The sequence below is a fragment of the Pezoporus flaviventris genome, unplaced genomic scaffold (genome assembly GCF_033815535.1).
Source record: "Pezoporus flaviventris isolate CSIRO_AGI_PZ_B2104156 unplaced genomic scaffold, CSIRO_AGI_Pfla_v1 ptg000168l, whole genome shotgun sequence".
In the NCBI taxonomy this organism is placed as follows: domain Eukaryota; kingdom Metazoa; phylum Chordata; class Aves; order Psittaciformes; family Psittacidae; genus Pezoporus; species Pezoporus flaviventris.
This window is the reverse complement of record NW_026892716.1, coordinates 298,598-325,170: the sequence shown is the minus strand read 5'-3', so window position 1 is coordinate 325,170 and position 26,573 is coordinate 298,598. Positions and strand designations below refer to the sequence as shown.

Sequence of the window (26,573 nt, the reverse complement as noted above, 5' to 3'; positions counted from 1 at the left end):
CCACCGCCGCTGCGCCTGCGCACAGCCTGCGGCCCCATTGGCTCCGCCATTCCATCCCGCCCACCTCGTCACCCCATTGGCCCCACCCGCTCGCCTCGTCGCCGGGCACAGACTCGGACGCGCGGGCGCAGAGCGGTGCGTTTATTGCTGGCGCCCCCTGGCGGCGCCGGTGAGCAGCGCCCGCAGCAGCCGCGGGAAGTTGGGGGAGCCGCAGCCCGTGACCGGGTCCCAGCCGGGGCCGGCGCAGAAGCCCTGTCCCTGCACGGCGCCGTCCAGGCACGACACATGGCAGCCCTGCGTCACCTGCAGGGACAGCCCTCAGCGGACCGGGCACCGCCGGCCCGGACCGAGCCCCCGCGGACACCCGGAGCCCGCCCCCCCACCCCGCGGAGCGCGCCCCCGGACCCAGCACCGTGGGACAGCAGCTTCATGCCCCCGGCCCTGACAGCAGCCCCGGGATGGGCCCAGCACCCACTCCATGAGCCGCCCCCCCCTCCGCCAGCCCCAGCCCAATGGCCACTTCCTCGCTGTAGCCCCCAGCCCCACGGCCCCCCTTGCAGCCCCAGTGCCCCCCAGCAGCCCCGGCCCCCTGGCCCCACAGCTGCCCCGGTTCCCCAGCACCCAACATACACCCCCCTGCCCAGCTCACGTCATAGAGCGCGTCTTCGTGGCCCTGCTCCCGCAGCTGGTACAACGCGGGGTTCAGGAAGCCGAGGGGTGCAAGCCCCTGCTGCAGCCGCCGGTCGTTGATCAGAGCCACCATGCCTCCCACCACCGGCGTGGACGCCTGCGGCACAAGCGAGGAGTTGGAGCAGATGGACGTGAGCACCAAAGCACCTCAGCACCGCAGGCCGCAGGTCCACATCCTCACCGAGGTCCCCGACACCCAGGGCAGGGGGATGCGGTTCGTCACCACCCAGTAGTTGTCCGAGAGGGCAGCCAGGTCAGGGTAGGCTCGGCCACTGCTGTTATAGTAGGAGCTGGGTGGCAGCTTCGGAGTCGACCGCAGAAACTGCCCCACGGCAGCGGCCTGGGGACAGGACAAGGGCTCAGCTCCAGACCCTGGAGCCCCCATCACCTCACTGAGCACCCCAAGCCCTGGCTGCAGCCCCAGCGCTGCCTCACCTGGTACTGGGGCATGGGGAAGACGTTGCTGAAGCCACCGCCGCTGATGTAGTCGGTCACCTCAGCCGTCACCAGGAAGGGGTTCTTGAAGGTTGTTCCACCCACAGTGGTGACATAGGGGCTGGGGGAACATGGGGGGCACTGCAGGGTCACCCCACACACCACCCACTCCCAGCGCTCCCAGCTCCAGTCTCTGAGTGTCCCCAGGCAGGTCACTGGGGTGACCCCCAGGAGTCTCCACAGCAGCTCAAAACCAGCCCTACACTGGCACTGGCCCAAGCTGGGGCTCCAAGTACCACCAGCAGCAGCGGCTCTGTGTGGAGACCCAGACCTCCACAGGACCCATGTTCTTCTCCCCACATCTACCTGGAGGCTGGAAAGCTGGGGCGGAACGTGTGGTTCCCACTGCGCACCCTCCTGCACCCCGCACCATCATCACCTGCTGGCACAGACGGAGGGGGTTATCCCAGACAGCATTCCTGGGGGATCCCGGCTGCCCAGGGGCAGAACATCCCAACCATGGAACTCCCCAGTGCACTGGGATGCTTGGATGAACTTGCACCAGCACTGCTACCAGCACCGGCACCAGCACGCACCAGAGGCAAAGAGGATGGTCAAGCCACGAGCAGCCGCCTTCATGAACTCCACGTTGATGCGCTCCATGTAGGCCACCGAGAGGCTGTCCTCGTCGTCCCCGTAGCTGACAGAGTGCACCCAGGGCAATGAGGACATGTTGCTGAGCAGCAGCAGCCAGGCCAGGAAGGGCTCCTGGCTCTCGTGTCTCCCTGCAGACACATGGGGAGGAAAGTTCAGCTCCTTGGACCACAAGACTCGAGGAGACATGAGGGATAAAAGAGGGTGAGCATGCCTCAGCAGCACCATCAGCACCAGGAGCTGAATCTTACAATCATGGAATCACAGACTGGTTTGTGTTGAAGGGACCTTAAAGCCCATCCAGCCCCAACCCCTGCCCCGGGCAGGGACACCTTCCACTGGAGCAGCTTGCTCCAAGCCCCTGTGTCCAACCTGGCCTTGAACACTGCCAGCGATGGGGCAGCCACAGCTTCTCTGGGCACCCTGTGCCAGCGCCTCAGCACCCTCCCAGGGAAGAGCTTCTGCCTAAGAGCTCAGCTCAGTCTCCCCTTGGGCAGGTTAAAGCCATTCCCCTTGGCCTGGCCCTACAGGCCCTTGTCCCAAGCCCCTCTCCAGCTTTCCTGCAGCCCCTTCAGGCACTGGAGCTGCTCTCAGGTCTCCCCTTCAGGAGCCTTCTCTTCTCCAGGCTGCCCCAGCCCAGCTCTCTCAGCCTGGCTCCAGAGCAGAGCTGCTCCAGCCCTCACAGCAGCTCCATGGCCTCCTCTGGCCTCGCTCCAACAGCTCCACGTCCCTCCTGTGCTGTTGTCCCAGAGCTCAATCAGGACTGCAGAGGGGGTCTCCCCATAGTGGAGCAGAGGGGCAGGATCCCCTACCTGAGCTGCTGCTCACGCTCTGGGGGTGCACCCAGCACACAGGAGGGGTTCTGGGCTCAAGCTCTCACTGAAGCTGGGTCATGGGGAGCTTCTCCTCACCCAACACCCCAAGTCCTTCTCCTCAGGGCTGCTCCATCCAGTCTCTGCTCCTGGAAGGATGATTCCACCTCCACCTGCCCAAGGCCTCTCATCCCTCTCCATGAGGTGGGAGCAGAGCCCTCCCCTCTTGGCTGCTCACATTCTGCTGGGAGGGCAGAGCTGCCAGGCCTCAGGGCACCCCCGCTCCTGTTCAGCCAGTTTTTGATCTGGAACAGACAACACCACAGGCCCTGCTGGTGCAGGCTGTTTTGCAAGCCTGGTTTTACAGATTCCTTCCCCTCCTCCATCCTCCGCACCGACAGATTCAACCTTCAGCCCCAAGCAAGCAGAAAAAGTAACAGTAGGACAGGGTCGCTGTGCTCTCGCCCCATGGAAAAGGAGCGGAGTGGGGTAATGCATTACACTGTGTACTTGAGGTGTGGAAGTGCCTGTTACAGGATAGAGTTCACACCATCTCAAAAGCAGCTACACAAACTTGTGCAATGATTTCCCTGTGAGCAATTAGATACCAGCAGCAGCCCCAACTTTGGAAGCCCACAAGGTCCCTCCCTGTCCTATGTGGGAAAGCATTTTGCTAGGCTCATCTCAGCAGCATGAGCTGTACCTGCCCCATCCCTGGCAGTGCTCAAGGCCAGGTTGGACACAGGGGCTTGGAGCAAGCTGCTCCAGTGGAAGGGGTCCCTGCCCGTGGCAGGGGTTGGAGCTGGAGGAGCTTTAAGGTCCCTTCAACCCAACCCAGTCTGGGATGATGATTCCATGGTGCACCACAGCAGCTCGTGTGTGTTTGGGCAGACACCAGCAGAGTGATGCTCCCTCAGCACAGGCACTTGTGCTGGTGCTGCAGCAGTGGGATGCATGGAAGCAGTCACAGGACATCCCTGGTAGGGGAGCAGTACCTGCATTGCTGAAGACCCATGTGGAGATGTTGGCACCCGTGCTCATGATGTATTCCACATCCAGGCTGGCCTCCAGCCCAGCCTTGCCCATGCCCTGGTGCCCAACGACTCGGTCAACCTGAGTGCGGTGGCTAAAGCTGCTGCCAAAGAGCTTCATGAACTCGGCCACGTCAGCCTGGTGGAAGTACTGCTCCAGGAACTGTGGGACAAGGGAAGGACAAGCGGCCTCTCATTTTCTCTTGAGAAATTGAGTTGTTTTTCTCCCCACTTCGAAGCTGCCCCAGAGGTCCCACAAAGCTCGAGCCCACCAAGTGCTCCCACCAGCCCCTGAGGAAGCCCCCCCGCTGCCCAGGGACCAGCACAGCAGGGAAGTGCTGGAGACGCATCAATGGCTGGAATTCCCTACGGAATTCCCTACCAGCTCTACCAGTTACCTGGGCACAGGCCTGGCTGTTGTTTGGCAGAAGCCCGACGTCTTCCTTCGTCATGTTGTATCTCTGACGAAGGATGGAAGGTGTCACTCCCAGATGGAAAGCTGCTCTCCCTCCACGGTGCTGCTCCAGCTCCTTCTTGATCCAGGCTCTGCTGACCATCTTTCTCTCTGCAGGGAACCGATGCAGGCCACCCACTGGTGCACAAACAAGCAGGAAAAGAAGTGGCTGTTAGAGCCCAGAGCTGCAGCAGGATGGTATCATGGTCCCTTGGCTCGCCCTTCACCATCTTCACTCAGGCTTTGTGTCCCACAGGGGTTGCCATCCCCTGCAGGACCTGACAGGAGGAGGGAAGCTGGACCCCGGCACAGGTTGTTTTTCCATAGAATCTGTGGCTTCAAGCCCCATCGAACCTGGCCTTGAACACTGTCAGGGATGGGGCATGCACAAAGCCCCTCAGGGGGCCCAGAGCAGCCTGGAGGCCCTGCTCCTGCCCTCCGGAACACTGCTGTGGTCAGTCCTGGCTGCTCAATGCTGTAGCCTCCCTCCCCCTGCCCAGGCAGTGGGAACTCAGGGCTCCCCGTGCAGGACGTACCAAAGTCAAGGTGCTCCACCAGCTCCGTGGGGACTGTGTAGGGGCGCGGGGAGCGCACAACGCTGCGCTGCCCCTTCACGTACCGGTGGAACTCTGCCCCTGGCAGGACACGCTCGGCCGTGCTGCAGCACAGGGACAGCCACACACAGGGTCAGCGCCTGCCCCTGGCCCCATCCCACCCTCCCGCTGCTGGGACCCACAGCACAGGCAAAGCAAAGACCTTCGTCCATACATGACCGCCCTCACCAAACCCAGCCAGAGCTCTGCCCCTGCAGCTCTATTCCATGTCCTGCAGAGGGGACTCCGCAGCCCCACAGAAGGCAAAAACAGGTGTGGGGCTGGCCCAAACCCCTAACAGACCCGCATGCTTTGTTCCCAGCACCCTGTGTCATTGGCTGACTCTCCCAGCACTGGGACTGGGCATCCAGGCAGCCACGTTATGGCCATGGAGCCCTCAGGCCCAGGAAGAAAAGCAGCTCAGCCCTCCACTGCAGAGCCCAGGGAAAGAGAGCTGCAGCAGGAAGGGGAAGGTCTGTCTGCCTCTGTCTTGGTGGGAAGGGCAGCCATGGAATCACAGAATGGTTTGTGCTGGAAAGGACCCTAAAGCTCCTCCAGCTCCAACCCCTGCCACGGGCAGGGACCCCTTCCACTGGAGCAGCTTGCTCCAAGCCCCTGTGTCCAACCTGGCCTTGAACACTGCCAGGGATGGGGCAGCCACAGCTTCTCTGGGCACCCTGTGCCAGCGCCTCAGCACCCTCCCAGGGAAGAGCTTCTGCCTGAGAGCTCAGCTCAGTCTCCCCTCGGGCAGGTTAAAGCCATTCCCCTTGGCCTGTCCCTACAGGCCCTTGTCCAAAACCCCTCTCCAGCTTTCCTGCAGCCCCGCTGGGCATGGGAAGGTCTCACCTTGCTGGCATGCGACACTCCAGAAAATCCAGGGTGGCGACACTCCTGCAGGTCTCAATACCGTGTCCCTGCAGCCACTTCAGCACCACCATGAGCGTGGCTGTGGATGGCTGGACGAGGTCTCGCACGTGCTCCAGGGACAGGTACTGGCCTGTGAGGCAGAGCTGGGGTCAGAGCACCTCCCTGCAGGGCACGGTCACTACCGCATCGCGGTGACAGGTGACAGCCGTTACCGTATCGTGACGAGCGCGGGTCCGACACGGCCTCGACGACCCGGGCCAGGCGCTGCAGGCCGCGCTGCCGCAGCGCGAACGTCAGCTGCACGTCGTGCCCGGGCTCCACGCGGCCGGTGTGCGCCCAGCCCGGGGGGACGCTGCGGGCGGGCCGTGAGCGGCAGCCGGGCTCCCGCGCCCCGGCCCCGCCCCCAGCCCGGCACCTACCGGAACTGCTGCTCCCGCTCCAGCACCGGCCCCGCGGCGCAGCTCCAGGCGGCCGCGCACAGCACCAGCGCGGCGGGGAGACCCCGGTACCTGCAACAGGCGGTCAGGGGACAGTGGCACCGGCGCGGCCTCGGGGCCACGGGACACTCGGGCATTGCCGGCTGCCCGCCCGTCCTCCCGCCCCCGGGCTGGGGAACCCCTCCTGACCGCCGTCACCTCCGCACCGGGGACCCCGGCCCCCCCCGAGCTCTCCCGCCCCCCCCCCGTCACCCCGGTCCGGACACCCCGGCCCCGGTACCCCGGCGCCATCCTGCCGTCTCCCGCTGCAGCGACCCGATCACGTGTGCGGGCGCATGATTCCAGTCACATGAAGAGGCCCAAACATCTGTCACGTGATGGGCGGGGCCTGGGACCCGGCAGGCGGTGGCGGTGGGCGGTAGCGGGCGGGGGCGGGCTCCGGGCTCGGGAGTGCTCCGGGCTCGGGCGGGCTCCGGGCTCGGGCGCTCGCCAGCGGGGCCGCGCCGGCAGTGCCGGGGCGGGCTGGGGTCACGGCCCGGCAGTGGGGGCCCGGAGGGGCTGCTCGCGCACGGTACCGGCCGGGGGGTACGGCAGGGGCCATGTGGGGCTGGTGGTTCGGGGCTGGGCCCCATTTATAGAATCCCAGACTGGTTTGTGTTGGAAGGAACCTTAACACTCCTCCAGTTCCACCCCCTGCCACGGGCAGGGACCCCTTCCATAGAGCAGCTTGCTCCAAGCCCCTGTGTCCAACCTGGCCTTGAGCACTGCCAGGGATGGGGCAGCCACAGCTTCTCTGGGCACCCTGTGCCAGCGCCTCAGCACCCTTACAGGGAAGAACTTGTGCCTTAGATCTCACCTGAATTTCCCTTTTCAGTTTGAACCCATCACTGCTTGACCCATCGCTACAGTCCCTGATGAAGAGTCCCTCTTCAGCATCCAGTTCAGATATCCATGTCTCGTTAGAGGAGCTCAGGCTGGGTCAGTCCAGCAGCACCCCAGGGATGGATGTTTGTTGAGGGAAGCAGCTCCTGGCAGGAGAGGAATGCACGGGAGCAGCAGGGCTGGCACAGAGAGGGCTTCAAGTCTCCACTATTCCATGGGCCTGGAAGCTTACTATGAAGAGGGGCAGCCGGGAAGGATGGGAATGTCTGTGCTCCCCTCTGAGCCTGTGCTGTGACTCCCCCACCCCAGGCCGTGGGGCAGCAGAGCTGTATGGCAGTGCCTGGGCTGTCCCCGCTGCGCAGGGACTGTACATCACCAGTGTGTCCAGAGGAGCCTGAAGCACGGGGTCAGTGGCAGAGCGTGTCTGACATCCCCGTGTCAGGGCCCCGTGTCCTGGCCCTGCTGGTGCTCACACCACAGCCACAGGGGGAAGCCACGGGCCCAAGCCATGGGCCTTGGTCAGGAGCACCGAGGGGGACAGGGCAGCGGGAGGCTCAGGACTTGGAGCCCATCGTTCGGTCCTGGGCTCAGTGTGAGGTGCTGGTGCCCTGTGCAGCAGGAGCCGTGTCTGCATCATGCTGAGTGCCTGCAGCAGCCTCTGTCCAGCTGGCACTGCAGCAGCCGCCACTTGGCTCCTGCTCCCATCTTCCTGTGCTTGTCCCCTCGGCCCTGTTCCCACACCAGGAGCTCTCCTAATTGCAGTCACAACGGTGGCGTTACGGTACTTGCAGACCTCGGGGCTGGGGAAGGTTTGAGCCTTTCCTGCAGTTGAGCTCTGGACTTCGCGGCTCTTGCACCACAGAGCAGATCCCGGTGCCCATGAGCAGCGCTGAGGGCTCGGGCAGCGGTGGGGCAGAGACTGCTGTGACCCCGGCTGCCCCAGTCAGTTTGGCTCAGCTGCACGCCACGGCTCCCACAGCTCCCACCGGCTTTCCTGCTTCTGCAGGGCAGAGTCCAAGCCAGGAAGAGACGGACAATGGGAAAACCACCTGCCAGCCCCGGGCTGCGCATCCAGAGCAGCCGCTGCCAGGGAGGAGCCCCAGCAAGGCTCTTCCCTTGAAGCAGCACGAGGCAGCACTAAGGAGGGATTGGGCTGGGGCTGGGATCACAGCTGGGCAGGTGAGGTCCTTGCCTGGGGCTGAAGCAGCCCCACTGTTCTCCCTGCTCTCAGCCCTGTGCTGCTCTTCAGCTGCTCCCCATGTGCAGCTCAAAGGTGGAGATGCCTCATGCGTGGGTGGGCAGCGCCTGCTGCAGACCTTTGCCTCTGCTCCCTTTGGGTGGAAGAAAGCACAGTGGGGCTAAACCAGCATCTTTCCTCTTCACAGAACATCCCTCAGCGTCTCACGGATGCTGTGACCTCACCCTGTGTTCCTCAGGCTCACCCAGCCCCTGCCTGACTTCCAAAAGTTCTTCCCCTGCCACTTGAGGCTAGTCCTTGTGTCCACACAACCTGAACAGCCTCGAGAGGTGGGAACCTCATGGAGTTCAATGAGGCCAAGGCCAAGGTCCTGCCCCTGGGTCGGGGCAATCCCAGCACAGACCCAGGCTGTGGGAAACTGGATGGAGCAGCCTGCGGAGAAGGACTTGGGGTGCTGGGACAGGAGAAGCTCCCCATAACCCTGCTTCAGTGTGCACTTGAACCCAGAACCCCCCCATGTCCTGGGCTGCACCCCCAGAGCGTGAGCAGCAGCTCAGGGAGGAGATCCTGCCCCTCTGCTGGGTGAAGGGGAGACTTGAGAGCAGCTCCAGAGCCTAAAGGGGATGCAGGAAGCCTGGAGAGGGGCTTTGGACAAGGGCCTGTAGGGGAATGGCTTGAACCTGCCAGAGGAGAGACTGAGATGAGCTCTTAGGCAGAAGCTCTTCCCTGGGAGGGTGCTGAGGCGCTGGCACAGGGTGCCCAGAGAAGCTGTGGCTGCCCCATCCCTGGCAGTGTTCAAGGCCAGGTTGGACACGGGCTGGGAGCAAGCTGCTCCAGTGGAAGGGGTCCCTGCCCGTGGTAAGGGGCTGGGACTGAAGGAGCTTTAAGGTCCCTTCCATCTCCAGCCATTCTATGACCCTATGATTCTAGGACCCCCCTGCCCTATGCCCATTCCTGGCAGATGCCAGTGCTCCTCTGAAGGTGCTGCTCATCGCACAAGCTGTGTGCTGCCTTGGGGCTCTCTGCTCCCTGCGGCTGGAAGCACACACAGTTCCCAGGGTGCAGCGCCCTGTGGTTTTCAGCAGCTGGAGGTGGGGGTGAGCAGGTTGCTCTGTGTGGTGAGCAGGGCAAGGTCTGGGCATGGTGCATGCAGGGCCTATGACATGGTGCAGCACAGGAGATTCAGGGAACAGAGCCCCGTGCCCAGCCTTGCTGATGGAAGAGCTTTCCTCGCTGCCCCTTCCCTGCCCGGACACGACTCGGGGTGTGCAGGGACGTGCATGGGGACGGCACCAGGACCTGCAGCTGCAGGGCAGGGCCACGTCTGGCAGCTCCTCTGCCGCTGCCCTGCACCGCGCAGCCCTCCCGTGTCCCGGCAGCCGCCTTGTCCCTGGCAGCCGAGCCGCTCCCCTCCCCGTGCCCGGCTCCTGATGGCTCCGGCTCAGCGGCTCCAGCTGCAGCCCGCTGGGACTCTGCGCTCGGCCTTGACGCCCATCGGCTGGGGCGCTGCGGCCGCCAGCTCCAGCTGCTCAAAGCTTCGGGCAGGACCTAAGAGGGATCAGGCTTGGAGATTATTCATGGATCTGTCTGGCCAAAGCCATCACGTTGGCCTGAGAGAGCCAATTGCTCTAACGAGCAGCTGCTGCTGGGCTGAGGCGCTGAGCTGCTGTGAGTAGGGGATAAAGGGGCCTCAGTACCAAGTGAATCATCGAACAGTTTGGGTAGGGAGGGACCTTAAAGCTCCTCCAGTTCCAGCCCCTGCTACGGGCAGGGACCCCTTCCACTGGAGCAGCTTGCTCCAAGCCCCTGTGTCCAACCTGGCCTTGAACACTGCCAGCGATGGGGCAGCCACAGCTTCTCTGGGCACCCTGTGCCAGCGCCTCAGCACCCTCACAGGGAAGAGCTTCTGCCTAAGAGCTCAGCTCAGTCTCCCCTCGGGCAGGTTAAAGCCATTCCCCTACAGGCCCTTGTTGAAAGCCCCTCTCCAGGCTCCCTTCAGCCCCTTCAGGCACTGGAGCTGCTCTCAGGTCTCCCCTTCAGGACCCTTCTTTTCTCCAGGCTGACCCAGCCCAGCTCTCTCAGCCTGGCTCCAGAGCAGAGCTGCTCCAGCCCTCACAGCATCAGTGCACCTCATGTGCTGGCCTGACCTGAGTCCAGGACACTGGCAGTGGTGGCTGGGCAGCATCTGCCCCAGGGACCAGAAGCTGCCACAGCGCAGCCCACGTGCCCCAGTGCATCCCAGCGCTGCCACACGAGGAGCTGAGCGGAGCCAAGAGCAGGGCACTGCTCCTACCCGTGTGCCAGCAGCTCCTGGCCCTTCTGCCCACTGGCCGCACATGGCAAGCCCGGAGCAGCAGCAACGATGTCCGTCTCTGTACAAACAAGTGTGGTTTATTAAGGCATTTCTTTGAGGAGTTGGCACTTGGGTCCAGGCTGTGCTGGAGCAGCCATGTGCGGCCGAAGCGCAGCACCCGATACATGCAGCTCAGCGCGACACGATACAAAAGGTACAAACAAAGTAGAAAACAGGAGTCATATTACAATGTGTAAAAATAAATAACTGGCGGCAGGGCCCCTGGCGGGGCCCGTGGCCGTACTCCCCAGCCCATGGTGTGCGACACCGTGGCTGTGCCCATGGTGTGCGACACCGTGGCTGTGCCCGTGGTGTGCGACACCGCGGCTGTGCCCGTGATGTGCGACACCGCGGCTGTGCCCGTGGTGTGCGACACCGCGGCTGTGCCCGTGGTGTGCGACACTGCGGCTGTGCCCGTGGTGTGTGACACTGCAGCTGTGCCCGTGGTGTGTGACACCGTGGCTGTGCCCATGGTGTGCGACACTGCGGCTGTGCCCATGGCCATACTCCCCAGCCCATGGTGTGCGACACTGCGGCTGTGCCCATGGCCATACTCCCCAGCCCATGGTGTGCGACACTGCGGCTGTGCCCACGGTGTGCGACACCGGGGCTGTGCCCATGGTGTGCAACACTGCGGCTGTGCCCATGGCCATACTCCCCAGCCCATGGTGTGCGACACTGTGGCTGTGCCCACGGTGTGCCACACCGGGGCTGTGCCCTTGGTGTGCGACACTGCAGCTGTGCCCATGGCCATACTCCCCAGCCCATGGTGTGTGACTGTGGCACTCCAGGCTGACCCATCCCTGCTCCAGTGTCCCAGACATGCTGCTCAGCCACCCTGGCCCGCATGGGGCTGGGGAGTGCTTGGCACCCTCAGTGCTTCCACAGCGAGCAGGGATGAGGGGTGCCTGCCCCAGAGCCTCCCAGGGCTGTCCCTGTGCTGAGGGAGGCAGAACCATCCTCCCCTCCCAGAGTCACCCGAGGTGCTCTGTGAGTTCCAGGCAGTGTAGGCATGGCCCAGCAGCACCCTCAGAGCCACCACTGCTGCTGCAGACCCCTGTCTCCCACGGTACAGGCTGGGCTGGGACCTGCATCACAGAGTGCGAGGCGGAGGGCTGAGACAGTGATGGGGCTGCAGCCACCGATGGCTCTTGGTGGGAAATGGGGAAGGAGTGGGCAAAAGTGATGGGTTCTGGCTGCTATTGTAAATCTTCTGGGGCTGGGGTTGCAGCCATGGTGCTGACATGCTTTGGGCTGAGGCTATGAAGTGGGTCTAGGAAAAGTGTGATAGGAAGGAAATTCCCCCAGCCCCTCCTCTTAGGTGGCTGGGTGTCTTCCCTGACACCACAGCCATGCTCACACCCAGGCTAACCTTGTATCTGGGGCAGCTGGTGTGCCCCATGTGCCTTGGTCCTCGCCCTTGCTCTGCACCCGTGTCTGTGTGGGTCACAGTGACTGTGAGCATCCAGGGCACCAGGGCTGCACCCTAGGGCATGGGGCCACCCACCGGGACCTACCATGGGCTGTGGGGAGCGCTGGCTGTGGGCTGCCCCACGGGTGATGTGACACTGGCTGCGAGGCTGGTTGTGCGAGAGGTGCCATGGTGAGGATGGGGACCAGCCCCATTGAAGCGTGGCTCTATCCCATGCTCACATGGTGTGCTGGAGTGGTGCTGAGCAGCCCTGGGGCCTGGCTTCTGTGCTACCCACTTTTTGGAGGTGTCCCTGGTGACAGCCTGTCCTGGGGGCCATGTCACAGTCACACTGCAGGGCCCCAGGCAGCCTGGCTGCATGGTGTCCCACACTGCGGCTGCCTGGTAACACACTGGCTGCCATTGTGCCTGCTTCAGGCCATGTGGCTTTTTGGGGTGCCCCTTCCCACCCTCCACCCTGCAGCTGAAGGCCTGGGGCAGCTGGGGCGGGAGAAGGACCCTGCCTGGTGTCACTGCGTGGTCACATCACTGCCTTTCTTGGGGCTGGGTCTTGGGGTCAGCTCTGCTGCAGCTCTCACTGCTCCTGCCAGCCCCACAGCACCACATATGCCTGGCGCATGAGCAGTGCCCGTGCCCGTGCCACAGGGAGCTGCAGCCCAGAGGCACCTGGCCTAGGAGCAGCTACCCTGGAATGGGGCTCCCTGGTGAGCAGGGCACCCGCCTCCCAGCCCAGGCCCTGAGGAGCGGGGCTCTCCAGCAGCCCTGGGAGGGAGATCCCCTAAAAGGGTCACCTGTAGTGGTAGGTGATGGAGGGGCTTGAGAGACCCCAAAGAATGCCCTTTCCCCACAGCAGCCATGGATCAGCAAGTACAAAGGGGGCACTGCCTTCTCCTTGCACCCCAGCTTGGCCTGGGATGGGTTTCCCCTCGCTATGGGGAAGCAGGTTCGGCCATCCCCATTCCCACAGACAGCATGGGCAGACTGTCGGGGGCTGTGGCTGTACCTGCCCTGGGAGCATCACTCCCCAGCCCTGGAGCCCTTGCAGGCAAGGGGCCAGCAGGGCTCGCACAGTGTCCTGCTGCACCCAGGCTGCTGTGCAGCTGGAGCCAGCTCTGCAGTCTCTTGGGAGCACCCATCTGCTCCCAGCCTCTCGGAGCACACAGTACCATGGAGCACCATCCTGCCAGGTGCTGATCTGGGACCACGAGCAGCAGGAGGAACCATTGCCCTTGGGTGCTGGCACCAGCAGTCCATAGGGCATCAAAACCAGCACCGAATCTGCCAGACTGCAGGGACAGGAGCCAACAGCCCCAAAGCACAAAGGAACCCACAGCCCATGGGAGCCCTGGGCCAGGCAAGGTGCTGGGAGAGCAGGATTAGCACCCACAAAATGCAGCCTGGGGCTTGGCCTCGCTCCTGACCCCACATGGCTGCAGGGGGGGGAGGAGTCCATGGGCCCAGGTCTAAATCCTGAGCTCGGCCTCCTCGGGGGGCTCCAGCGAGTGCTCAGCGCTGATGGCAGAGGCAGAAGGCCCCTGGGAGATGCCAAAGGGCGAGACCACGGGGGAGCGGGTGGCCAGTGGGGACAACGAGGGGGAGAAGCTGGGTGACATGGCAGAGGAGGAGATGGAGCCCTCGTGGCTGATGGGCGAGCGGCGCAGGGAAGACGGGTGCGGGAAGGTCCTGCCCGGTGGTGGCTTGGGGGGCACAGACTTGGCACCTGGGTGGGCCACCGAGGTGATGAGGGGTGGGGGGTCGATGCGGGGCTTGGGCTCTGCCTTGGGCTTGGTTGGGAAGGGCTTGCGCAAAGAGCTCTCATCCTTGAGGCGGGCGATCTCTGTGAAGACGCTGGCCAGCGGCTGGAACTGGGGGCACCAGTTCAGCAGGTAATCCCAGTTGTAGCTGCCGCGGAGCTCCTCATCGCTGGCCACGATGGCGGTGAGCGAGCCCTCCACAGAGGGCTTGCCATCCTCCGGGAAGGTGTAGTCCTGAGGCTGGGAAGAGACGCTAAGGCCGCAGCGCACACCGAGGAAGGCGCTGCCGCCTCCATCCTCACGGTACAGCGGTGGTGGCCCCGGCAGCAGCAGCCCAGAGCCCTTCTTGCTCTTGAACCACTGGGCGCTCTCCAGGGCGGTCGGCTCACAGGAGATATCGGAGAGCTGGTCAGCATCTTGCTGGATGCCGGAGTCGGGGCCGCGGGCAGAGATGTGCTCCTGCATGGAGGCGGTGATGCTGGCCACACGCGGGTACTCATTGATCATCCGGATCTCATCATCCTCAGCGGCTTCGGCGGAGCCTCGGCCGCTGGAGTGCGAGGGGTCCAGCGAGCCGCCCCGCGTGTAGGGCCCTGCCGGCTCACCGCCATACCCCGGCAGGGCCTGGTGGTAAATGTGCTCGCTCCCGGGAAGCACCGGCTCCTCGTGGCCGAGCTTCTGCAGGGATCCGCTCGGCATGCGGCCCAGCGGCCCGTCCCCCTCCGGCTTCTCATGTCCCCGGCGGTGCCGAGAGCGGACCAGCGCCAGCACAATGGCCACGGCAGCCAGCACCACCACGACCCCCAGCGAGGCAGCCACGGCCACCAGCAGCAGGTTGAGGTCGGGAGCCAGGCCAAAGGAGGTGTGCGTGACATCGATGGTGACCTGTGCTGAGGCCGAGCGCGAGGCGGGCAGGGGGCTGCGCGCCTGCACCTCCAGGCTCATCTCGCGTGGCTCCCTCTTGGCGCGCCCAGCCCCGGCCTGCGGCTGGCTGTCCACCCGTAGGTAGATGGTGCCTGTGGTTTGGTTGATGGCAAAGTACGGCGAGGGCTTTGCCAGGGAGTACAGTACGACACCGTCGGCCCCCTCGTCCTCATCTGTTGCCAGCACCCGCCCAATGCTCTGTCCTTTGCGGGCTCCCTCTGGGACCTCGAAGTTGAAGGAGGGGCTCAGGAAGATGGGGTCATACTCGTCCTCCCCTGTCACCAGGACCCGCACGGTCACTGTGGCAGAGGCATTGCCGGCATCCGTGGCCTTGACGAGAAACTGGAAAGCTTTGGCTCGTTCATAGTCAAAGGTAAGGCAGGAGCGCAGCTCCCCCGAGCTGCTGTTGATGGCAAAAGCATCGCGGCCCTCAGCCACGCTGGGCTCCCCCACTGGCTGTTCCAGCACCGTGTACCGCAGCTCCCCGAAGACACCAGTGTCTGCATCGACAGCACGCAGCGTGGTGACCAGTGTGCCAGGAGGCAGGTTCTCCCGCATGCTGGCACTCAGCACCTCCACTGGGAAGTAGGGCTTGTTGTCGTTGACATCCTTCACCTCGATGGCCACCGGTACCAGCGCAAAGTGCCCACCCGGCACATCTGTGGCCTGCACCACGAGTGCGTGCACAGCCTGTGCCTCCCGGTCCAGCGGCTGCGCCAGGCACAGGGCCCCTGTGCTCTCGTGCAGCTGGAAGAGCCCGTGCTGGTCCCCTGAGCTGATGGTGTAGTGCACGTGACCGCGGGGCCCCGAGTCAGCGTCATGGGCCACCAGGCGCAGCAGCTCGGTGCCAGCTGGCGCACTCTCGCTCACCGCTGTGCGGTACTCAGCCCGCGTGAACACGGGCGGGTTGTCATTCACGTCCTGCACAACGATGAGCACAGGCACGGTGGTGCTGCGCTGCGGCAGGCCCCGGTCTGAGGCTGCCACAGTGAGGTTGTAGACCGGGATGGCCTCAAAGTCCAAGGGCTCCACTAGCACCAAGGCTCCCTGCGTGCGGAGGTGCCCCCCAGCCCAGGCTACCCGGCTCTCCACGCGGAAGGCGTTGCCGCCGTTGCCACTCACGATGGTGTAGTCAAAGCCAGCATTCTCCCGGGAGACATCCGCATCGCCCGCTTCCAGGGTCAGCACTGTGGTTCCTGGGCGCAGGTCCTCAGGGACACTGGCGTTGTAGTGTGGCTCCTGGAAGCTGGGGCTGTGGTCATTCACATCCAGCACCTGGAGCTGCACCGTGGCCCAGGAGGAGAGGCTGGGCGAGCCATGGTCATGGGCTTCCACCACCAGGTCCAGGGTGGGCTGACTGGCATCAAACTCCAGCTGCCGGAGCGTGAAGAGGGTCCCTGTGAGGGCACAAAGAGTCAGCATGGGGGAGACACTAGGGAAAGGGCACTGGGGTTGTTGGCTGGAAGCACAAGTGTCTGGGATGCCCCAGTGGGAATGTTCAGGGCCACAGCACCACATCTGCCTCACCGGCCACTCCAGACAGTGACCTGGTGAGGGGCTGCGCCCAGGCCAGCATGGGGCACAGCCAGAGCACCCCACGGGACGGGTCCCACTCAGCAGCCAGCACCACGCACCATTGCTGGGGTCGATGGCGACATCAAGGCTGGGCACAGCCAGGCGGAAGGTGACATCCCCGTTGGTCCCCGCGTCTGGGTCGGTTGCGCTCATGGTGAGAATGACGCTGCCTGCGGGCGTGTGCTCTGGCAGCAGCACCTGGGAGAGGAGGAAGCCCCAGTCAGTGCCTGGTGCCCCAAGCTGGGAGCCAGCCACTGGGGCTGGGAGGGGCCAGGGCAACGACAGCCAAGGTGGCCCAGCTCCGCGCTGGCCAGAGCTTTCGCCACCTCTGCACCAGAGCTGGCACACAGAGGGGACCTGGCCCACATGCACAGCACCTCGCCTTGTTAGTGTGACTCCCAGTCAGCTTCAGCAGCCAGTTCCTGATCCTTTTCTCTACTTTGCTACTCCGAAGAACTATTTAATAGCTAATACTTTCTCCACAGAAGGTATTTCACACAAATCAAAACAGCTCTTGTCTTTCTGGCGTGCCAAACACATACCAACAGACAGTCCCACTGGCCTGTGCTCTCACAGCCTCCAAGCATTTCTGTGGCTTCTCAGCTCCTTGAACCTCTGCACCAGAGATGCAGCACACTGCATCAGTCAGCCCTCATTCAGTAATCTGCCTGGGGGGCCTCAGGCCAGGTCTTGCCAGAAACATTTGTCCAGGTTGTGACCCATCTCCCACCACTTCTACCTTCCCACTCTTTCCATGAGGAAAGATAGAGAGGGGCTTTAGACAAGGGCCTGTAGGGCCAGGCCAAGGGGAATGGCTTTAACCTGCCCCAGGGGAGACTGAGATGAGCTCTTAGGCAGAAGCTCTTCCCTGGGAGGGTGCTGAGGCGCTGGCACAGGGTGCCCAGAGAAGCTGTGGCTGTCCCATCCCTGGCAATGTTCAAGGCCAGGTTGGACACAGGGGCTTGGAGCAAGCTGCTCTAGTGGAAGGGGTCCCTGCCCAAGGCAGGGGGTTGCAGCTGGAGGAGCTTTAAGGTCCCTTCCAACACAAGCCAGTCTGTGAGTCTATGAATCTAGGATCTGATCTATTCCAGCATGAACTGTCTGAAAGCGGCTGATCCCAGTGCCATGTGTCTGGTGTCAGCCTCCTAGCTACATCACAGAGACAGCATGAGGAGTGTCAGGGTATGAATGGGAGCCCAGAAAGAGAGGGGCCAGAACAGGCTCAGACCCCAAGAAGTCTCTGTGCCTTGCAAGGCCAGGTAGGAGCCGCAGAGGGGTTTGTGTGGGACAGACCCTGCTGCTGGCACACCTCTGTGTGTGGTACCTGATAGAAGCCCTGGCTGAAGGTCGGAGAGTTGTCATTCACATCCTCCACAATGACAGTGAGGTTGGCCTCGGTCTCATGCAGGGTGTCGGAGGCTCGCAGGGTGAGAGTGTAGTGGCTGCGCTGCTCATAGTCCAGCGGCGCTGTGAGCGCAATGCGCCCGCCGTAGCGCAGCACACTGAACGTGCCCACAGCATCCCCATCCAGCAAGAGCGTGTAGGAGAGCGCAGGGCCCGAGTCCACATCATTCCCAGTCAGTTGGGCTATCTGGGTGCCCAGCAGAGTGTCTGTGGAGAGGCCAGGCATGAGCAAGCAGAGCCCCCTCCTCAGAAAGCAACTGACTCTCACTGGGAAGCCAGCTCAGTGCAGAGCCTGAGCACCAGGGACAAGAGAAGTTTTTCCCAGAGAAGCTGTGGCTGCCCCATCCCTGGCAGTGCTCAAGGCCAGGCTGGACACAGGGGCTTGGAGCAAGCTGCTCTATGGAAGGGGTCCCTGCCCGTGGCAGGGGTTGGAGCTGGAGGAGCTTTAAGGTCCCTTCAACCCAAACCATTCTATGATACTATGACAAAGAGAGACACTGGGAGGGGGACGGGGAAGGTCTCTGGAGCTGGGCTGGGCAGGCCGAGGTTGGCATAGGGCACACAGCGAGCAGGCAGGGGAGGTGTGTGCAGCCACAGCTCCTGCAGCGCTGGCCAAGGCCAGGGATGAGCTGGGAGTTCAGCTGGTTCTCTTGGGACACATCTGCAGCATCAGGGCAGTACTGACGCCATGTACACGGGGCAGTGCCAAGGGACTTCGGGGGAGCTCTGCCTGTGGGGCAGTGTGGGCCAGCCCTGGCAAGGGCAGGGACAGGTTACCCTGGATGCTTCTTCCCGACCCTCGGGTGTGCATCATACCTCACCCTGTGCCATAGGTGCCACATTACCTCATGGGGCTGAGCTGCACTTACTCTCTGGGACCCGCACCTCCCAGGGAAATGGGATGGTGGGGCTGTTGTCGTTGACGTCCATCACCACCACAGTCAGCGTGGCTGAGCCCACCAGCGGCGGGGTCCCTCTGTCCATGGCTGTTACCACCAAACTGTGGGTAAGCACAAAGGCACAACACACGGTTCACAGGCATGTGGCATGTGTGTGAGGGGCAATGCCTGCATGCACTGCATCTGGAACATGTTGGGGGGATTCCTTCATGTAAGCACAGGCTGAAGAATGTGTATGTGGCAGGGGAACTGTGCACAGCATCTGTAGTGTCTGGGGCAACAGATATGTGCAGAGCATCTGGAAAGCATGTGCGGGGCAGTGGACGTGTGCCCGAGTAGTGGGCAGGGCAGCAGATGGAAGCACGTTTAAGGTGTGTGTTTGGAGGGCAGTGGGTTTGTGAACACACAAACAACCTCTGAATGTGGGCACAAACCTTTGGAGCATGTGGTGGGCAGTGGATTCATGCCCAGCCCTGGCACGGGCACAAGGGACAGAAGATGCATGGATGGAGGCTTTGGCAAGGGGAGGGAGGGGATGCATCCCCAGCAGGAGTCAGAGACCTTTTTGGGGGATGATGCAGGCAGACCATGCTGTGGGGTGCAGGCAGGGAGGCATCTGGAGCATTCCCAGGTGTGGGGGAATGCACGGAGCCTCTCTGTGAAATGGTGATGGGTATGGGAATGGAACGAATGCCCTAGGTCTCCCCATGCCTGGGCAGAGAGACATGCAGCCACTGCAGCATGCATACTGGGGGGGAGAACATAGCCTGGGGGAGTGGCAGGAGCGGTTCCTTGTGTATGAACCATGAATGTCTACAGAGTAGGGGAAGACTTAAATTCATCATGTGTGTGCTTGCCACTACATTACATATGTGTGGCTAGACTGGCTGATGTCTGGAGTGTGTGCACATGGTGAGGGGCCCAAAGGGCCTGGATTGACTGCAGCAGGACTTGCAAGAGGGGTCAGGGCAGTGCAGAGCCCCTGGAGCATGGTGGCAGGGCAGAAGGGTGCAATGTACGGGAGTGGGAAGGGACTGAGCATATGAGGCCTGGATTAAGCAGGCAGGAAAGGGGATGGATGCAGCCACTGAAGAGACCACTACCCCCCTTCACAATCTTCGCAGCTTTGCAGAGCCAAGCTGAACAGAGCTCTGGATCATCTGATGGCCATCTGTCATGCCTTCAATACCATGCGCTCCCCATGTTAACACTAAGCCTAAATTCCTGCTGTTTGGCAAAACCATTGAACAGACAGGGCTGAGGCAGCTTTGGGTGGCACCGAGCAGCAGAGCATCAATCGCTGCTTGGTGCCAGCATGTCTGAGGATGCTGCTCTACTGCTATGCCCCTCACACCTGTGGCACAAATTAGTCTGGCTCCACTCACCGGGTCTGAGACCAGATCTCCCTGTCCAGGATGGCAGCAGTAGTGATGGTGCCAGTCTGAGGGTCGATGTGATACAAGCCTGTCATTGGCAGGGACTGGTTGATGGCATAAGTCACCTGCCCGTTTGCTCCCTGATCCAAATCATCTGCCAGGACCTGCAAAGCCACAGGAGAGGTTCGGCAGTGTAGTTGTGGAGCCCTGCAAGCCACAGCCCTCCAAAGGCTGGACCTCTCCATAGGCACCAGCCCCAGGCCCATGGTCCATCCCCTCACCCTAGCAGAGAGGCAGGCCAGGGGCCGATGTCCCTGTGTGTGTCCCCAGGGATACCTGGATGACGGGCGAGTCGTAGCTCTGTGACTCCCAGATGAATGCCACATAGTTCTGCAGCTGGAAGCGTGGCAAGTTGTCATTCACATCTTGCAGGTTCAGGTTTATGGCCATGAAGCCGAAGGAAGCTGCTGTCTCTGCCTGGACCACCAGGCGCAGCCGGGGGCTGGCCTCAAAATCCAGGCTGCTGGAGTCCTGGACTGAGATGGCACCTGGGAGCAGGGGACAGCAGGATGGGGTGGGTGAAGAGGGGGTGAGAGACCCATCAGCATATCCACCCCCCTTCTTCTCTTTCATTCCTTCATTCCCTTGCACTCAGTCTATCCCTCTGCTTACCCAGCTATTCTCAGAAACAGCACACTGAGCTCTTTTGAGCCCTCTCCAAACCAACAGCCTTCTTGCTAGCCACAGTCATCGGCCCTGGGTGATAGACCCTGCACCCCACACAGGCAGCTTCTGCTTACATTGCAGCATGCAACAGCCCTCCTACTATGGAGACACCATCTGAGCTGCTCCATGTCAAGCCCCATGCTGCTGCACAAGCTCCAAGCTAAAGTCATCTTACTGCAGCTATTGGTCTAGGCCAAATCCTTACAGACAAACTGCATGAGATGCCAGAAAATACAAAGAAAACAGTCGGTAGCCTTCTGCCTTCCGAAGGGCTGTTCCTGCCTGGGACAGAAGCAGCAGAGCCTGAGGTTCCACAGTATGGGGTTGAGGATGCTCCTGTGACATTCCCCGCTCTTGTCCACAGCAGGCACTTAAGTATGTTCTCCAACTACTAACAGCCTGTGCTAACAGCCTCCAGACAATGACAGGTTAACAGTGCTTAGTACATGTCCAAACACTAACAAACACTATTTACTGGTACAGAGCCATGGCCTGTGTTCCTGTGCCCTTTAGGGGGGCTCTGGGCACAGATTGCCTCCCACTTGTCCACTTGCCACTTGCCCTGGTGGTCTTGTTGCCATACCTGAGCTGGGCTGGATGAGGAAAGCCTTCTTCTCATTGCCGCTGACAATACTGTAGGTGATGTGTCCGGATGAGCCCCCCGTGTGCACGGCCTGGATGCTCGCCACAGCAGTGCCTGTGGAAGAGTGACACTGTGAGAAGGGGCAGCAGAGCCTCATGGCCTCAGTGGGCAGCGGGTCAAGGTGTGAGGGCAGCACGTACTGTCCCACAGGAACACAGCTCTGCCCGAGGACACTGAGGACGCAACTTTGGGCTGGGAGCCAGAACTCATGGGCCTGCCCATGGTCACCTCCATGGTCTCACTGTGACCCCTGGGGCCCTTCCAGAAGTAACTGGACATGCGTGACTGCCAGCAGTGCTCTGACCCTCCCCAGCAATCCCACAGGAATTACCACTCTGAACAGCTTGGGCACTGGTCAGATCCCACAGTCCCTTGGGTCTACCCAAAGCATAATGGGGCTCCCCAGGACCAGGCACTGCTCCCTGTTTGAGCTTCCCACAGCACTGCCAGCCCAGCACCCACCTCCCCTCCTGTCCTGCCCTATTTCACCCCAGCACTTGCTGGACACTGCCCAGGCGATACCTGGGGCAGCGTTTTCCGGCAGAGCCACGTCACTGGTGCTCCGGGGAAAGCGCAGCCCGCGGAAGGGCTCTTCCTGCACATGGATCACCACCACCCCAGTTGAGGAGAGTGCCGGCTGCCCCAGGTCTGTGGCCAGGATGAAAAGCGTCCGCTGGCGCTGGCTGAGCGAGCCCAGGGGCTGCAGCAGTTGGATATCCCCGGTGTAGGAGTTGATGGCGAAGGCAGAGTTGGGGGTGGCAAGGCGGTACAGGATGGAGGCATTAGCACCCGCATCCCTGTCCTCTGCCCTCATGGTGGCCACGACCTGCTTCAGTGGTGTGTGGCGGGACAAGTTGACAGTGAGTGGGCTGTGCAGGAAGGCAGGGGCATGGTCATTGACATCTCGCACAGTGATGGTGACACGCACGGCTGCGCTCTTGGGCTCCCATGGTGCCGAGTCCACAGCCTTGGCCAGGAAGCTGTAGCTGGGCTGATGCTCCCGGTCCAGCGCCTGGGTGCTGCTGATGCGCCCACTCTGCGGCTCAACCTGGAACATGCCAAGGGATTCGTTGCCCAGGTAGTAGGAGACCTGCCCATTTGTGCCCTCATCTGGGTCATGAGCCACCAGCTGCAGCACCAGCGCACCGACAGGCAAGTTCTCTGGCACCTCCACCATGTAGGCAGCTTGAGTGAAACCAGGAGTGTTGTCATTGAGGTCCAGCACCTTCACGTGCACGGACATGGTGGCACTGCGTGGGGGAGTGCCGTGGTCTTGCACCACCACTGTGAGGCTGTAGGAAGCAACTTGCTCCCGGTCAAGAGCTTGTGCAGTGGAGAGGACACCAGAAACTGGGTCTAGGCTGAAATCCTGCCCAGGGTCTCCATCTGAAAAAGAGAGGGAATAGCAAGACTATAACCTGGTCTAGTGGAAGGTGCCCCTGCCTGTGGCAGGTGATTGGAACCGGATGAGATTTAAGGTCCATAACCATAGTTATTCTGTGATAACTAGTACAAGGAAGGACCTGCCCTATGCTGCCCAGAGAGGACAGGAAAAAGTCCATCCCAGTGTGGCCTGGCAGGGAAGGTACAGTGAATTCTTCTCTGTACAGCCCCAGTGGGATTGAACCTCCTTGGTCCAGCTCTGTGTGACTTTAAGAACTGGCTCCAACAGCTTACAGGCCAGAGCTTCTGCCAATAGGGAGCCCCAGATAACACAGGGCATGATCTCAGTAAAGAGATCACACTCAGCAACCTCTAAATTCAACAGGTCAGAGCAGCCAAGGGAGGTATGGAACTAGTCCAAGCCTGGGGAACCAGGCAAGAGCCTGGGGAATAAGGAAGTGCAGCCTGTCCAGATCCTGAGGGGCTTTTTACTTGGTGCAGAGAAACTGGAGGGTTGAGAAGTGGCAGTAGCTACATGTGGTCTGGAGTAGAGAGAACTGAAGTGGAACAGGAAGTGCCATGGGTGATGCAGGCAAGCTGGGGCAGCTGCCAAGAGAAGCTGCATTGCTCTGGTGGCCTCACCTGCCAGGCGGTATTCCAGGCGCCCGTTCTCGCCTCCATCGGGGTCGGTGGCCCGCAGGGTGTAGAGTGCCACACGGCTCTGGTTCTCTGGGACCTCCACGGAGCAGGACTCACTTTCAAGGTGTGGTGCGTGGTCATTCTCGTCCCCTACTGTTATCCGTACAGTTGCCTTGGAGAGGTTGGGGGGCAGGCCACCATCCCGAGCATAGACTGCAGGAACATAGCAAGAGCACTGCAGGCTGCGCTGCTGATGAGGAGCTGCTATCAAGGATTTCATGTGAACGTCCACACAATCCCAGGGGCAGCCAGGCATGGGATCGTCAGCATTCCTGCATGTTCAAACCACCCTGTGTGCCTCACAAACCCCCATCATGCTCATGTCCTGCCCTCCCCCAGCAGTGGGGAGCACCCATGCAACCCCCTGTGCTCCCTACCCTATGTCTGGTGCACTCCTTGTGCCCCAGCACAGCCCTACCCATTAGCACATGTTGCTCCTGCTCCTCGCGGTCCAGGGTGTGTGTGGTGGTGATGAGCCCTGTCTGTGGGTTGATGGAGAAGAGCCCCCCAGAGAGGCCCCCATAGGACACCTGCCCATTGGCACCTGCATGGAAAAACATGGTTTGAGCAGCCCAGCAGCAACCCCAGAAGCCCCTCGTTTGGCTGCAGCTCTGAACCTGCCTCCTCCCATGCTTCCCACGCAGGCATCGCACAGGCTATGGGACATGACCTCACCCCTGGCAGGTAAAGCTGGAATAGAGAAGTGTGGTGGGGGGAAGTCCCAGCCCAGTCCAGCTTGCAGAAGGGAAAATAGGGCAAGAAACCCCCAAGGAACAAAGGCCACTGTTCTGGGGAGCAGAGGGAATCACAGTCCCTATTCTCATTTTCAGCTTCTCTCAGGATCCAGCCCATTACTCATCTGCAGGCCAGGAAATGATACATCCCTGTCGTGGTCAGCGAGGCTCTCCAAACCAGGTGTGAGAGAGCAGAGTGCACCTGGTCCTAGGTGCTGCACCTCCACAAGGGCCCCTGACAGAACTGGGCAGCCCATCCTTGCCCTGCATCCTCACCCAGGTCCCGGTCCGTGGCCAGCACCTGCAGCACAGGACTGCCAGCCGGCAAGTTCTCCATGATGTGAGCTTCGTACTCGGGTTTCTCAAAAGTGGGAGCTTCGTCGTTGACATCCAGCACCAGCACGGCCAGCAGCTGCGTGGCGGAGCGGCGCGGGAAGCCGTGGTCCACGGCCACCACGGTCAGGTTGTGCTGCACCACCTCCTCCCGGTTCAGAGCCCGCACGATGGAGAGTGCACCTGCAGACATGGGGAGAGTGGCGGGCTGGGACCGTGTGGCACCACAGCTCCCAGGGCAGAGCTACTGCAGGACTGCCGGCACTGGGGTGAGCCAGGGACAGTCAGGTCTCGAGGACTTGGGGGTGTTGGGTGAGGAGAAGCTCCCCATGACCTGGCTTCGGTGTGAGCTTGAGTCCAGAACCCTCCCATGTGCTGGGCTGCACCCCCAGAGCATGAGCACCAACTCATGGGATGGGATTCTCCCCCTCTACTGTGCTCTGGGGAGACCCCACTTGGAGTACTGCATACAATTCTGGTGTCCCCAACATAAGAAGGACATGATGCTGTTGGAGCAAGTCAATAGGAGGCCATGAGGATCAGGGGCGTGAGCACCTCCCATATGAAGTCAGGGTGAGAACATTGAGGCTGTTCAGCCTGGAGAAGAGAAGCTGCTTGGAGACCTCAGAGCAGCTTCCAGTATCTGAAGGGGGCCTACAAGGAAGCTGGAGAGGTACTCTTCATCAGGGACTGTAGTGACAGGACAAGGAGTAGTGGATTAAAACTGAAACAGGAAATTTAAATTGGATATAAGGAAGAAGTTCTTTACTGTAAGGGTAAAGGGTAAGGCACTGGAATGGGTTGCCCAGGGAGGCTGTGAATGCTCCATCCCTGGCGGTGATCAAGGCCAGGTTGGACAGAGCCTTGGGTGACATGGTTTAGTGTGAGGGGTCCCTGCCCATGGCAGGGGAGTTGGAACTGGATGATCTTAAGGTCCTTTCCAACCCTAACTGTTCTATGATTCTATGATTTAAGAGGGACAGCAGTATCATGCCAACCAGATGCTATGCTTAGAGCCCTCCACACCCCACCAGTCTCCCCCCTCCAGGTTCCTCAGCCCTCGCCCTCCTCCTGTGTACCGTGCTCATCCCCCAGATGTGTGTATCCCTGCATGCTCCTCAGCCTGTGTTCCCAGTGTCCCTGCTGCCCACGCTGCATCCTCCTGGGCCCTCACCTGTGCTGGGGTTCAGGTGGAAGCGTCCATCACTGTTGCCTGCTCTCAGTGAGTAGCTCACACGCCCGTTCTCCCCCAGATCCTTGTCCTGGGCCACCACATGCAGTGCCACAAACCCTGTGGGCTGGTCCTCCATGATGCTGACAGCAGCAGGCGAGAGGAACACGGGCGCGTTGTCATTCTCATCGGTCACAAACACGCGGGCCGTGACAGCTGCCGAGCGGCGCTGGCTGATGTTGCGAGCCTGGTCCGTGGCCTCCACCACCAAAAGGAAGGAGGCAGCGGCCTCCCGGTCAAGGCTCTGGCTGAGGGTGAGCAGCCCCGAGCGGCTGTCGAGCTGGAAAGGAGCCCCAGCTGGCTCCTGGTGCAGCAACGTGTACCGCACTTGGCTGTTGGGACCCACCCCATCCCTATCCAGTGCCTGGAAGGTGAAGATGGATGAGCCAGCCTGGGTGTTTTCAGGCACCACGATGGTGATGGGGTCTTCTGGGAAGGTGGGTGCCTGGTCATTGCAGTCCTGCACGTGGATCTGGACCAGCACCAGCCGGCTGGAGGGGTATCCATGCTGAGTGTCCTCGGCGCTCACCTGAAGCACATGCCGCGCCCCAGCTTCGTAGTCCAGCTCCCGGGCAGCGTAAATCTCCCCTGTCACACTGTCAACCACAAAGGTGCCATCCCCACCACCTCCTACCAGTGTGTAGGTCAGCTGTCCTCGCGCAGGGGCGTCTGGGGGTGCCACTGAGCCGATCACGGAGCCCGGCTTGACCCCCTCAAGAGGATGCAGGGTCAGCACAGTGGCATCAGGCCGCGGCAGCATGCGGGAGGATGGCAGTACCTGAGAGAAGAGGCAGCAGTGAGGGTGCTGTGTGCTGGGGGTCCTATCAGGGAGGCAGTGGAGAGGGGGAGGAGGGGCCTGCACAGAGCAGGAATCGGGCGGCAGGGTCCTGTGGCCTAACAGATGAGTAACAGCCTGAAAAACATACTGAGCATAAGCATGGGTTTGACAGGGTGGAAGCCGAGCGTCGCCGTGGGAGCTCGGATGGGTGCGGACAGAACGGCTGACCAGGCAGAGGAGCCCCAGGGGGATCCCATCAAAGTGTATCAATACCTG

The 26,573-nt window shown here is 61.8% G+C and overlaps 2 protein-coding genes across 4 annotated transcripts in view; both read right to left on the bottom strand.

Moving 5' to 3' along the window:
• Positions 1-124: 124 nt before the first annotated feature.
• On the bottom strand, positions 125-6,320 carry TPP1 (tripeptidyl peptidase 1). Of its 2 annotated transcripts, XM_061480110.1 has the most exons (13): positions 6,254-6,320; positions 5,956-6,045; positions 5,749-5,888; positions 5,516-5,666; positions 4,613-4,734; positions 4,021-4,214; positions 3,587-3,785; positions 1,722-1,910; positions 1,492-1,564; positions 1,126-1,246; positions 872-1,030; positions 650-787; positions 125-303 (listed from the first exon to the last, which is right to left on the bottom strand). In XM_061480110.1, exons 1-13 carry the CDS (start codon positions 6,262-6,264, stop codon positions 142-144), a joined length of 1,749 nt encoding a protein of 582 aa, XP_061336094.1. In that variant the 5' UTR covers positions 6,265-6,320; the 3' UTR covers positions 125-141. The 2 variants fall into 2 exon arrangements, with proteins under 2 accessions (XP_061336094.1, XP_061336093.1); XM_061480109.1 differs by lacking the exon at positions 6,254-6,320 and having other exon boundaries at positions 5,956-6,156.
• A 4,497-nt stretch (positions 6,321-10,817) lies between these two features.
• Positions 10,818-26,573, bottom strand: part of DCHS1 (dachsous cadherin-related 1) — a 51,189-nt gene continuing 35,433 nt past the window's right edge. For both annotated transcript variants that reach the window (XM_061480049.1, XM_061480050.1), the window contains exons 10-21: positions 25,463-26,297; positions 24,232-24,471; positions 23,640-23,765; positions 23,165-23,374; positions 21,662-22,525; positions 21,080-21,193; positions 20,107-20,318; positions 19,780-19,934; positions 18,365-18,495; positions 17,416-17,702; positions 16,151-16,289; positions 10,818-15,913 (exon numbers count right to left, since the gene is read on the bottom strand). In XM_061480049.1, coding sequence (XP_061336033.1) covers positions 13,302-15,913; positions 16,151-16,289; positions 17,416-17,702; positions 18,365-18,495; positions 19,780-19,934; positions 20,107-20,318; positions 21,080-21,193; positions 21,662-22,525; positions 23,165-23,374; positions 23,640-23,765; positions 24,232-24,471; positions 25,463-26,297 — 5,925 coding nt within the window. In that variant the 3' untranslated portion in view covers positions 10,818-13,301. The remainder of the gene's footprint in view (positions 15,914-16,150; positions 16,290-17,415; positions 17,703-18,364; positions 18,496-19,779; positions 19,935-20,106; positions 20,319-21,079; positions 21,194-21,661; positions 22,526-23,164; positions 23,375-23,639; positions 23,766-24,231; positions 24,472-25,462; positions 26,298-26,573) is intronic.